The following is a 13899-nucleotide window of genomic DNA, read 5'->3' as shown; positions in this document are numbered from 1 at the left end:
ATTCATTATGTGCATTTCTGTGCAACAATGTCTAGGCAGTTATCAGGCTTCTCTTATGCTGTGTTTAACTCAACAATTTCCATGTCACTGCAATGAAGCAAGGGGGAGAAGGATCAAAATTCCAAATGGATAATGTACTGACCCCCTCAGAGATCAGAGAGCAGGGGGTGTGATTTGCTACTGCCAAGAACTATCTTCCCTCAGGCAGGAGAGGTTTCTAAACTCAGAGCTGGACGACCAAGATCCTGGATGCTTCTCACTTATGTGAGATGCTTCTCTACAAACTCACCTACAGTCTGTGCCATGGGCAGTGTCTGTAACAGCTGCACATACCAAATACCATTTAAATATTTTGTGTCCTCACTGCAGTAATTGTGCATGCCAAGTAAGTATCTAAGTGCAACCAGAGAGGAGAAGCTTTTTGGAAGGGACAGAATCTCTGCCATTGGATGCTGGAGTCCTGTGACAGTCAAGGATCAACCACAGGATAAAAATCTCATTTACTCAGGACAAAAACTTGGAAAGATGAGGTAAGATGGGATCATCTCCCAAGAAGTCCTACAGATTTTTAGGAGGATCAGGCCAGACAACTGCCACAGCAGAGACAAGAAAGAAAGAAGTCTCCCATGGGGACACATTGGAGACAGTAGTTGCAGGAACAGTATCAGCAAGGTTAAGTGAGGGATTCTGGGACATGGAGAAAAAATACTGTTTAGAAGAGAGAGGGCAGATTCACTGTCCTGTGAATCATTAGTGGTCTGTGGTGAGCTGGTCACTCACCTGGGATAGAGCAAAAGTCAAGGAAAACCAGACAGGGCAGTGTGATGAACATCACAGAAGAAGACAAAGTAATTCCCTCTGGTAAACTATTGCTCTCTGACACTTAAGGAAGACACTACTCTGTTCATCCATGAAGTTTCAGGTCTTTTCAGTCAGCTCCAGGAAAAATGCTGTTTTAACAAGGGCAGCACTACCAGGACTGCTAAGTTTGACCACCAGTGAGAGTCGCAATGGGCACGGCTCCGAGTAAGCCTGCCTGTAACTGGGACTGGCTGCAGCTGGCAGTCCTTCAGAAAGGCACCAAGGCCACTTTAGATCAAATTTCACTGTTGATTTAAAGAGCCCTTTGCCAGCAAATTGTGTCCCACAGTACTCTGCTGAGCTAATTTCCAATTTGGTTTGTTGCCCACTGGTGTTGACAGAAATCCCGAGGACACAGAGCCGGTTTTTCTGCAAGTCCCATGTCAGCTCTTTCTTCCTCATCTCCTCAGTTTTGAGCACATTGTCCAATTTCAATAAAGTCTTAAAGAAGGATGCAAACCTCAGCAACAACTGATATGTAAATATTTTTCAATGGGCAGCTAAGCAGGAGCCCCAGCTCATGTCCATGGTAAAGGAGGTGGGAAAGTGTCCCAGGTACTGCATTTATCCAGCATGGATGTGAATTCAGACTTGCCTAAACCAAATGCTGGCTCTTGGGTTGTTTTTTTCATGGCTTGGACTGGCTCTTGGCCAGCATTAGGAGACATCCAGAAAGCTACTATATTGTGCAGCTGTTCTGGTGGCGCTGGAGTTATTGAAGTGCATGGAAAGAAAGGACACTGATAAGTTGGCAACCTGGCTTCATTAGTGTGACTGTTGATAGAACATGTTATTTCATTGCTCAGAAGAAAGCTTCAATATTATTGGAAAGGATGAAATTCACAAGGGAAACCAAAACCACAAAAAAAAAAAAAGAAATTAAGCAAGTTGTTTTACTTGCTAGCAATTCAACTCTGAGACAAAAGAAAATAAAAGAATATCCCCAACCATTTGGATCCTCAAACATTAAATATATAAACTTATTGCTGTGATAGCTTCTCCAAACATGAGTCATACATTTTGAAACCTTATGGGGTCAATCAATTTAACTTCATAAATGAATTACACCACCAAAACCTGACCAAAACCAGACCATTGTATCCAGACTGGCTCATTTCAAACTTTCAGAGCTGTCAATAAAACTGTGTGAGAGCTGAAATGCTTACCAGCAAAAGCTGAGAGCAGTAAATCAAATTTAATGGGCTGGTTTTGTTGACTATATAGGAATGATATCTGAAAAAACCAACCCAAGCCTCAGCTAATGAAATTCCTAAAGGATACACAAAGACTGTTTCATTTCTACATGCCTAATGATCTGGGTTTCTGTTTGGTTGTTTTTATGTGCATAATCCCCAGAATTACTAAATTAAGACCAGCACTTAACATATAAAATATTTAGTAGGGCTTCCCTGACAAAAAAGATCTATTGCCTCCCTCAATAGCTGGTTCCTACAGTTAATTACCCTCATTTATGTTTAATTTAAATTTGTGTCCATTTCCCAGCAGCTTGATATTTCTTGTGCTATTATCTGCTACATGAAAGTGCCCTTCTCTTTCATTTATCTTTGCTCTATGTGGTCAAGTTGCCTTTTAAACTTTTCTTTGAAACAAACTGACTTTCTTCTGCCTCCCCTACAGATGACTGTGGCCTCTCACTGCATTAAAGTGGGGCTTGAGTTTAATTTATTTTACTTTTACTGGGATGGCATGAAGAATAATAGTGTTTCCAACCTCATCTTTATTTTCAGCTGTTTTATTTCTCTTACAGCGAATACGTTGCCAGTATACGATGCCAGATTGATAAGAGGAAAACAGAAGTCAGAATTCTTTACTATCCAGCTATTCCCACACTGCCCTCCTCTCCTACAGAGTCCTGTAAGATCACCAGCCTGGGTAGAGATGGTCACCCCTGACATTAGGAAATAAATGTTGTATCTTCAGCACTGTGGAATAACTGCAGTCCGCAAATGTCAGCTTCTATGGCAAAGTCACAGGCCAGCAGAGACCTGAGCTTGCTCCTGCTCTGCATCAGGACCAAATAAATAATGTCCAGTCATGAAATACAGTATCCAGTGATCAATACCTGGAGTCATCTTGTTCTCCAAGTCAAAAACAAACCTTCTCTAGGTGTAAGAGTGGCTGTCCATTCGCCAAACAAAACTGGTAAGCTGGAGAAGAAGCAAACCCAGCAACTTCAATTTCATTTTATAGTCAGCTGTAGTGCTGATGTTCCTTTAACACTGTATAATGTCACTTTGGTTAATCTCATAATGGTGTGCCCCAGAAACAGAATGACATCTGCCATTTAGGATAGGTTTGGTACAATTATGCCTTTTGCAATATTTGTGTCTCATTTCTTTCAAGGATATGTAACTTCACTTTTTCTATTTAAACTAGAAAAAGATTACTATAAATGTCTTCTGCTGTGATATAAAGCTCAAATTACAAAAGACAGATCTCACAAAATTATTCTTGTTTGCATTCTGAAGATGGAGCATGTCATTAGAAAGATGAACACTTTACATTCTTCTTACGTTTTCTAATATTATAATGACACATATTATGGCAAGCACCATAATCTGTTCCACTGCAGTGCAAACAGTGCACATCACCTCCCTAATAAAACTGCAATAGTTAGAGTTGGGAGTTCATTATTTTCTTTGCCTTCTGTCAGGATATTGCTGATCCATGTAATTACGGCAGTTGCAGAGATGCAGTTGGGACAGCAACAGTGCTTTTCTCTGGGCAGTTGTACTGATACTGGGACTGCACTGCTCCCAGCATTGTTATACTGGTTATACTGGAAATATAGCTATGAAAAGCTCTATTTGTATTTTAATGCCTGTTAAAAATTACAGGCAAGCTCCAATTCCAGAGCATTTAGCTTGGAGATAACAGCTTGCTGCCCAAGCTGATGTGGATAAAGTTGTACACTCAGCAGGGTCCGACCCTTTCCTTGAGAGAGGCAAGGTCAGCAAGTCCAGCTCTGTTCACTTACATCTCACTAAGGAACAATAGCCCATTTTTAGGTTCTTTCCCAGTGACCAAAGCTAGAAAAGCCTGCCATGGTCACAAACACAAGAAGTGAGGGGTTTTCCAACTCTGCACATTTCATTTCATGCATACAAGTGTAGATTTATCTAAAACATGCACTGGGCATGTACTGGTTTGGGCTGAACTTGTGATCAAGCAGGGAGGACATTTGCAGGGCATGCACAGCAGGAGGTTTACACAGGAGGTCTGTGCTCATGCCCATGCTCTGTCAAATTCAGTATGAGGATGTGATTCTGTCCCTCTGGGGAGACACATCCTTGCTGGCCTGTTTCAGAGCTCATTGCAAACAGGCTCCTTGCTCTGTGCCAAACTGCCAGAATCAGTGATCTCATATAAAAGGAAGCACTGGTTGATGATTTAGTTTTACCAGCAGCTCAATGACCTAAGTATGTTTTCCTTCTAACATACACAGGAGCATTTAATCTCCTGCTTTACTGAGCTCTGTTTGACTTCACCTACCATTATCACAATGACATGCTGGTGGAGAGCAGAGCAAACCATGGATTATGTACAGTACCCACATCAAATGTAATCAGGCTGAATTAGCAGGGATTGAGTCTCGGGCTCCTGGAAATAAATTGCAGTATTACATTTGTCTTCTGTGAGCCTTTAACAGCCACAAAACACTCACAGCAGAGGCCTGTGGTCAACTTCAAACAAATTATACAAGGCATTTCATACTGTGTTTAAGGTGAACTGGACCCTGCAGACAGATGTGTGTGTGTTCACAATTTATCTTCAAATACTGTCTATAAACCATAAAAAAGGAGGTGTTGGTTGGCTCTTGAATTTGAAGGAGAGGCAGATTTTTGGTTTTTTTGGGGTTTTTTTGCTGCTAGGTATGAGGAGGATTTGAAGCAAGATGGAATATAAGTATATTTAAAGTTATATAACAGTATAAACAGAAAGGAGCATTTTTTAATCTTCTTCATTTAGAGAGATACTGGGAATTACATCATGTTCTCAGAATCCATTTTTTACTGTCTGACACTGATACAGCAGAACCATGATATGGTACAAATTAATGATTGAACACATCTTATACTTGTCTAAAATACACACACAAGAAAGTAAATTTGATCCTGAGAAATGTTATTTCAACACTTTTCTCTCCACACCTTCCAACTGTGACTTGCAGCTTCATTTCAATGAAGTATGTCAGCTAAAAGAGCTGAAAAAACAGCAAAAATACCAAGAGGCCAGCTCTTCAGACATCTCTCAACCTGTGTGAGCTACACTGCCTTTAAAAGGGCTGGAGGACAAGGAAACCTTTCTCCAGTTGAGATGGTCAGTGCCATGCTCAGTGAACCACTGGGTTTACTCTCTGCTTGCTGGCTTGCCTCTCACATGCAAGCCTGGGAAAGCAAGGGCACCCCTCTTTTGGGAGTCCATCATCCCAGATATCTAGCACACAGAGAAGGGCACCAGATGTCTTTTCTCCTGCTGGCTATGCCTTACATTATCTCAGCCCAAAGCACCTCTCCTCTGCCCTCCTTGCTTCTCTTAGGTCAGTGATGACTCATCTGTACTTTAATGGAGGTCCCTGAGGCTTAATTCATTATCTGAAAAGATCTTTGAGACCATCACATGAAGGGTGTTACAGAAGTGCAAGGAGGTTAAGTCTTGTAACTCAAACCCATATGCTATGTTTGTGCCTTTGCATTTTTTTTCTTTTTATGAAAGACCTTCTTTGATATACAAACCAAAATTTGTACCTCATCCTAGAGCAGGGAGGGAGCCATTCACTCCCTCTCCCATGATGTACCCCCCTCCTTGCTTCCTTGTGCACAAGGTTTGGAAAAAGGGGGTCCAACATACCTAGCAATCGAATTTGTATGATGGCGCCGTGTAAAACGAAGAACATCCAGAGGGGCTGGGAACAGTCCGTGCACACCTGCATGCCAATGCCGGCCCCGTTGTGGCTCAAGTGCAGCTCACCATCAGAATTCACCATAAATCCCAGGATGTCTCCGCTCTGGAGGGGCACCAGCACTCGGCAGATGGCCCAGAACTCCTTTCGGTCGACCAGGGATTCGGGGTTGTAGGGGAGGTCGCTGGGGCGCAGGGTGCCGGGGTCGCAGGACGTCACCCCGTAGGAGAGCGTCCCTGTGCGCACAGAGTTGGACTTGTTGATTTTGACAAAAATGGTTTCATTGATCCGAAGGGGTCTGCTGGTGAACACCAAAGTCCTCTCCTCCCGGGCATGCTCCAGGCGGGCCACGGTCTGGTCATCCAGGATTTTCACGTGGGGTCCCCGGAGGAGGTGGAAGCGGAGGTCGCTCTCCAGCTGGGACGGGAGCAGGTGGGAGTGCTGGGAGTTGAGGGAGTTCTGCGGGATGGGGCAGGTGGTGGCCGTCACGTGGAAGGCGTCCTCCTGCAGGTTGAGGTCACACAGGCTGACCGAGAGACGCGTGTCCTCCGTGTCCCGCCGCAGCGAGGGCCGGCGGATGGCCGTGAAGGAGCGGGGCCGCAGGCAGTCGGGAGGGATGATTTCACTGTCTGTGGGAGAAAGAAACCAAAAAAGGGGTCACTTTCAGAGAAAATAAAAATGTCCAGGAGCTTGAAAAAATATGGGTTTGCTCGATATGTTTAAAAGGGAGAATCTGAGACCTGCCGCCATTAAAAAATTTTCCCCTTTGCAATATAGGAGCAGAGTATCATAAAATGTACTTGCAATCAATTGATGTTCTTGTACTTTCCCCACCAGCAACAACATTTCCAGCTTCTGAGCAGGCAGACTCAAAATCAATGGCAAGAATTGCCCAAGGGAGGCTCTCCTTGGAGAGGGAAAGCAGAGGATAAATATCTGAAATACACGCTCAACATACCAATCAATATCTATGCAGGCTCTCTTTCATGCCCTCTTTATTGTCTACAGTAATTTTCACAGACTTATGAAATAAATATCTAGCTACAATTTTTTTTATTTTAAAGAAATTGCTATGTTCAGCTCTATATTATTTATCACCACATGAAATTTAATTAATATTTCTGTCTATAGCTAATCATTAGTGTCCTGATTCTCACTGTAGAGCAGTACAGACATGAATTTTACAGTGCAGAATTTGAGAATATGCTGGGTTTTAGATATACAATACAATCATTTATTATTTCCAACCCAAATAATTAAAATTCAAATCCACAAATATACAACTAAGAAAGATGATGCTCAGACATTCAAATCCACCAGTGGGAACAAAATTGAACCTTATCTTCTTTGTTAGTATCACCTGTGGCTTCAAGAACAAATCTTTTTTTTTTTTTTTTCCTGAGGAACATACTCCCCTGTCTTTAATGCTGAAATTACCTATATTTAACAGATCCTTAGCTGTGCTGTTGTCTTAGAAATTTTAAAGTACAATTTACAGAAAAAAACCACCTTCATTAAAAAATTATAAAGAAAGTGGAAATAATGCAAAAATTTATTCTTATGTCCAACTTTCTGTGAAAATTGAATATGTGGGAAATTTCTGGGATGGTGTAAGAAGCTGTGACCCAATTGGACTGAAGTGTGTTGTGGCTTTGAGCCCAGATCCAAATAGCAGGAGGTGACACCACCCCAAACAACACAAAGCAATACCCCAGCATGAGATGTGCTGCAAACACAGCACAAGGTGGAACAAGGGGAAGAGGCAAAGTTGTCCCTAAAGCACATGCTAGGCCCTTGCAGTGGACACCTCTTCCACCCACACATCCTTGGGGTTTTCTTTATGACAACAAACAGCAGGACATCAGGCTATCTGAGGATTTTCCCAGTGGGATGTACTCTCTCCCAGTACACCAGAGTAGTAGCTCTGTACTGGTATGCCAAGGAATAATGCCAGCTACTGAGTAACCAACATCTCCTGCAATATCTGCGGTCTGACTAACAGCCTTTCCTGTCCTCCTCTTCTGGGAGTCCTGACAAGAGCACACCCACACAAGGTTTGGCTTCAGTAGAGCTCTTTGCTTTGCTTAAACTGGATTATTCCAGGCTCCTCTTTAAATAAACTGCTATTACAAGGGAAGCAGAGTCCTAAAATAAAAATGGGCTTTGTTTCTCATATTTGATTTTCTGCATACTGATATTTCAGCCTCTCAGAAGTTAATTGAAGAAAAGGAGGAATAAATAAGATCAGAAATTACCCCAAGTAATCTAGAAGTGGGTCGCATTAATGGGCTAGCATTTGCATTCCAAGTGCTCCTGCTGGATAGCACTGGACTTATTTTATCCTCCTTCAGCTGGAAACCTACATAGGAGAACAAATTAATACTGGCAGCTGATGACAATCCTTTTGTGTAGGTGAATGGATAGAGACCGTTCTGAATAGGAACAGAAGGTCCCCTCTATTTTATTCCCTGTAACCATGCATGTGCAGCCTGGCTGACAATTGTGATGTGTGGGTAGCTTGCAGCCAGGGTTTTGAAACAGCTTGTTTTCCACCAGGATGCTTGCATTTCCCTTTGGCTGCTGGACAGAATATCTTTTTCCATCTGAAAAGAGGTTAAGAGAGATGGAGTTTTGCAGACAAGACACATGGCAGTGATAGCAAACCAGGGTTACATATCCAACTGTTTTACTTAAATCCCTCAGTAGCTCAGATGCATGGCCACCTAAGGAATAAAATGTCTCTAGCCTATAGAAGTGACTGTGACACTTAGTTCATTAGTGTTTGCAAATAACCATGGAAGAAAGGATTGCAGTTTACTGGCTTCTGAAGTATGTTTGTGAAAATTTAGAGATGAGTCTCTAAGAGATGCTGGCCTGTATTGCAAAATATCCAGCCAAAGGAAAAAAAATCCCATTGAATATAAATCAAAACAAAAGTGGGATTCATCTTTTGGGGTAGTAGGTAGGTTGGAAGAAATGTGGAATGCCATTTACCCACAATAACTGATGATGGCCAAGAGATGTGAAAGAACAGATCTGGTGAAATGTGGAACAAATGAGGTGACTTTGACCACTTTCTTTCTTTCAGAAGATGCCCAGGAATTAGTTGTTTTCTTCCTTTAAAGCTTCAGCTCTCACTTTTTTTTTTTAAACACAGACCAAACTAGTCATGCTGAATACAGATTTAAGCTCTTCATGCTGGAATGGCCCCATAACACAGTCTTAGCTCTGCAGAACATTTACAAGTGATTTTTAATGCCTACAAAGGAGAGATTCCTTTGTTCAGGAGCATTTACATTTACAGAGGCAAATCTGGGGGACACATCAAAAAGACTGAAAGACTTCATGTGATGAGACTGTAAGACACAAAATGGGTCCAACAGCCCATTACCAAGGACCACCCAGCTTCAGCCTGGAGAATTTAGAAATCATTCATCTCTTCATTAAACATCCAAGGCTATAAAATATTTTGTATAAGACAGTTGGCAGTGTTACTTTGGGAAAAGTCAATTGATGGGAGATCTCCTTGGGTGAGAATAGATGGACTTGTGAAGACCACAGCTGTCCCCAAGCCACCAGAGCAAGCATTAACACCACCAGCAGCTGGCCCTGACCATGGCAGCTCAGTGGAGCTGCCTGCCCAGGTAGCTTTCCAGAGAGGTTTTGCTGAGCTCTGCATCAGTGCAGTTACGATGTTATTTCTGGATTTTGAGAATTATAGTTTCTGGTAGCAGTACAGACAAAGCCAAAGTGGAAAGGATTTCTACTAAATACAAATTTTCTGCTCCTCAGTTGGAGAATCTGAGACACTGAATTTAAAGGATGTCTATCTTTACAAATGCCTTTGTATTTTTTTCTAGCTCTGTTTAAGAAAAAGGTAAGGAGGAATAATTAATTTATCTAAGTAGAAATGAAGGGCACTTGAGCAGTTCAGCTACCTTCTGTTTTCTTCTCCTCTTCAGTGGGGTTCATCTGCAAAATTTAGATTCTCAGCAGGTGATTCCTTACACAGAAAAATAATTTCAAGTATCTTCCTCATATGAGAGGTTTCAAAGCTTTCCATTTTCCCGCTCAGAGGGCATGGAAGAGCATCCCACTTTGTGCAAGCTCAATGCAACTGCAGCAACACTTTAAAACAGCTTTTACAAGGAGCTGGTGAGCAGACAGATGCAGCTGAAATCACTGCACTCAGATCAAAAGTATTTCACTACCAGCTTTCTTTTGAGCCACTGCCAAATGTTGTCTTCTCAAAATAATTTATTTCCTTAAACATGTGTTATGTTAATATGTAGAATACATACATTATCTCTGTAATATATAGAGATCACATACATGCAAATTGAATACACCAGCATGTACGGATCATCTCAGCCCCACACATGCCCAAAGGGAATGTGTTGCTGTCAGACTGTCAAATCATCATTTCCCTCCTCTTTTTCTTTTTCAGTACTGTCTGTTACTGCCTGAAGGCTTGACTTTCCAAGGTCATGAGCAGCCAGTATTCCTACACCTGTAAAGGATCTAAGACAGCAGAGCAAACTCAGCTGGATGCACACACAGGCTGGAAACTCAGACTGTGTTTAACTGCAGCTCAAGGGACACAGACCTCCTCTTGATCAGTTTCCTGAGATTGGTGCAATCCTATGACCTCCATGAACTGTAATTCTTCAGAGTATGAGGTCTGCAACCAGTCTCCAGAATGAGCTATGGAACACCTAGTGTAAATAAACCAACTTTGACTCTTACTACTACAAAAAAATAACTTATAATTTGGGGAATCAGACCATTCTGTGAGAACCTTTAGAACATAGCCCATTTCTAATGATCCTCCCTCCCTCCCAGAAGAGAGAAATGCTGAGAAGTCAAGGAAGTGCGTAGTGATTCCTAGCATCTGGAGAACATTTCTGTCCCCAGCTACTAAGCCAAGAGTAAAAAATTAGCAAGGCCAGAATTTTGCTGGTATGATGCCTCCCTTTCCATGTGAAAACTCATGGTTTTCCTTCCTTCTGTTCTTTGCTTTACTTTTCACAAGTGCAATTTTCTTCTCTTAATCCTTCACTTCTCTGGGTAATGGTATTTTCAGTGAGTACTGGTGCTCATGGTATCATTTCCATGACCAAGCAACCTCAGGGGTACTGAGCTACCAAAATACACTCAGAGGCCCCTGCAAGAATATTCTGTGTAAACTTGCACCTGCAAAAGGATGTATACTATACTGTTCCCACCACCCCGGAGTGGCTGCATTCCCACTCAGGAGTGCAGATGAAGGCTCTTTTTCCCACCATCAGCTCTACCTGTCACAAGGAGTTACCCAGGGAGGACAGCTGCCCTTCCAACACCTGTAAGCTTGCAGTACCTCCTCTGTGGTGTGCAGCAGTTATGCACCAAACAGACCATTTGGCAGGATTCTGACGTTGCAGAGAGAGGTGTTTGAAGCATGAGGCAGAGGTACCACACTGTGAAACAGCATCACACTCAAGGGCAATTGGGGAAAGCAACCAGTTGTAAGACAAGAAATAAACCTGTGCTTCTGGGAACCTTCTGTGGCTCCCAGGCTCAAACTGCCCACCATGGCAGTGCATTATCAATCTCAGCTCAGCTGCCTTGTGCTGTGCTGTGGCACTCACTGCACCCTCACTGGCTCAGTCCTGGCAAGCTGATGTGCACTGCTGGGGGGCTGCCATGCCACAGTGCAGAGTGGCCAGAACAATTTCTGTATGTTGTTTATAGTTCAACTTATTATGTACTTTAAGGTGACTGGGGGTTGAAAATATGGTAAAATGGAAGCAACTTATATTCTCATTTATCCTTCCTAAAATAAGGATGGAGATCAGTGCAACTGGTGGCAAGGAGTAATACCTGTTCTCAAACTCCTTTGTTTGCCAGCTTGCCTGATGTGTGTATGGCATCCAGCCCACAGCATCACCTCCAGTGGAAAGAAGAAAAGCATTTGTGACTGGGTCTAGGAAGAGAAGGACCATTCTGTAGCCCTGGGTTCAAAACCCACCCAAATTAATGAGTAATAGGAAGAAGATTTTCATAGTGCCTGCTGTACTCATGGTGTAAAGATGTCCTCATCACCATAGGATTCTTTGCTCTAGGCTCCCTCAGTTTCTGCCAAGTGCATCCTAACTGCTTTGTTGTAACAGGAGGAGTTATGCAAGCAGGAGAGTAAAAATCATCCTTACTTAAAATAAACACAGGAGAAAAACTGAGAAGTGAAGAATGCTGAGGCCCTGCTCACAGTCATTAAGAGGCAAAGCTCCACTCACAGAGCATGTCTGAAGTGCTTTTCCCTGCTGGCCATGTGAGAGGAGATACTTATAAAACTATTTGTTTTTCTGCAAACTCTTACTCTCCATGTGAGGTCTGGAGAGGAGACTGGGACCTGCCAGGCTCAGCATAATGTTGCAGAGACCCACGCTCTTGGGCGGGTCCTCCTGCTCTGATGCAGCACACAGGTTCTCCCCTCACTGCCTGTGCTGTTAAATGGTGAATTTATATAACCCCAGCCCACTCCATTGTGTTTATTTCTCATAAACCATCAGGCGCCAGAATGCAGCTTCTCGGACCATACAATGAAACCACTTCCAGAGCATTACTGTAGCATGTGGGAGGCAAATGTTTAAAATCCCTCAAAGGAATGATTCAGACTAAAAACCTCTTTTGCCATATACTTAGGAATTCACTTTTACAAAGTACATTTCTCTTTATGAACAACTGAGAAATCAAACTGCCTGAGTTATTGCCGCTGATCAACCATTCCTTATTGAAAACACCCACATCAAATCAAGGACATCAGTCAAAATCTACTTAACAATATCTTGCTATGTGCATTTCACTACTTCATTGACAATATAAATATCCCATTTCAAATGGAGGTGCTCCCATTTGCTCTCACTGCTTTGGCTCCTCTCTTTGCAAAACTACAGCCACCAGACAACACCACTTGTACCAGCTATTTATGGAAGATGCCAGGCTGCTCTTTAAGAGACAGTAAAATCTGCTCTGGGGCAAACTGCATCTGAGATCACAACCCAGCTGCCAGGCCCTGCAGCAGAAGACACTCCTCACCATGTAAACAGAAAGGATATATAAGAGGTGAGTGGCAGGCAGGAAGAATTAATGTTCTTATTTTATAGACTGGAAACTGTGGGATGGATTGAGCAGTCCAGAGGGATAGATGGCTCCTCTGGCAGAACTCTTAAGTGAAGCCCCTTAGGGCTTAGCTCAGTGCACAACAAAACCACTCCATTTTCCATGGTACACCCTCTCATTTCCTAATTCTTCATCAATGCATTATTCTTGCATTATTCTCTATCTGCTGCTCCTCTGCTTCTGAGTGCAGGTTGCTCTTCTCACCTCAAAAGTCAACTTACATGGGATTCCTCATCCACTACAGATCCCAGTGGCCAGCATGGAAACCACCATTCCAGAATTTCTCCTTCCCCAACAGGCCAATTTGGGATCACTGCACAGTCAGTGGAGAGCAAACACACATTTCATGTGCATCCACATGGGAAAAGCAGGAGTTAATTGCTACAAGCAAATATTGGCTTTCTGCCCACTGCAGCCTGGGAGGCAAATTACCAGGTTTTCATATCAGCCATTTTCACTGCAGGAGTGGCAGGTATTTAAATCACCTGAGTCCATTTGTATGCCTGTGACCAACACAGTCCTAATCAACTTTCTGACAAGATACTCAGATGTTTTTTCCAATATCGATGGAAGCATTTGAGAGAATTTCTACAATAACCCAAGGGACAGAAGTCAAAGCTCAAGCAAAGGGTTACAAAGAGTCCAAAGCCAAAGTTCTTCTGTGGGAGAAATAATTCATGTTTATACTAAAAATTGTCACCAGAATTTAAAGCTGGTTTACAAAAGAAAGCAGATCATTCATCCTCTGGAACCAATTGCAAGGCTACAAACATCTGCCACTTTAACAGAAATGAGTTAACAGAAATCAACAGTGCTTACATTCATCTCCCTGGACTCATCTTTGCTTTGTGCTTGCATTTACTTGGATAAAAATCAGCATGTCTTTACAGGCATTTTGGGAGATATTGAGCACTAAAACTATTTGGTTTGCATGACTCAGTTTTGGAGAGGTGATA

The 13899-nt window shown here is 42.6% G+C and overlaps 1 protein-coding gene across 3 annotated transcripts in view; it reads right to left on the bottom strand.

Annotated features, from left to right (window-relative positions):
- The window catches only part of NEURL1 (neuralized E3 ubiquitin protein ligase 1), a 142532-nt gene that overhangs the window by 11149 nt on the left and 117484 nt on the right, over positions 1–13899 (bottom strand). For all 3 annotated transcript variants that reach the window (XM_071446051.1, XM_071446049.1, XM_071446050.1), the window contains one exon: positions 5734–6414. In XM_071446051.1, coding sequence (XP_071302152.1) covers positions 5734–6414 — 681 coding nt within the window. The remainder of the gene's footprint in view (positions 1–5733; positions 6415–13899) is intronic.

The sequence above is a fragment of the Agelaius tricolor genome, unplaced genomic scaffold, assembly GCF_023055355.1.
Source record: "Agelaius tricolor isolate 1412-34295 unplaced genomic scaffold, bAgeTri1.0.p SCAF_22, whole genome shotgun sequence".
Classification (NCBI taxonomy): Eukaryota; Metazoa; Chordata; class Aves; order Passeriformes; family Icteridae; genus Agelaius; species Agelaius tricolor.
The sequence above is the reverse complement of the archived record's forward strand: the minus strand, read 5'-3'. Positions and strand labels throughout refer to the sequence as shown.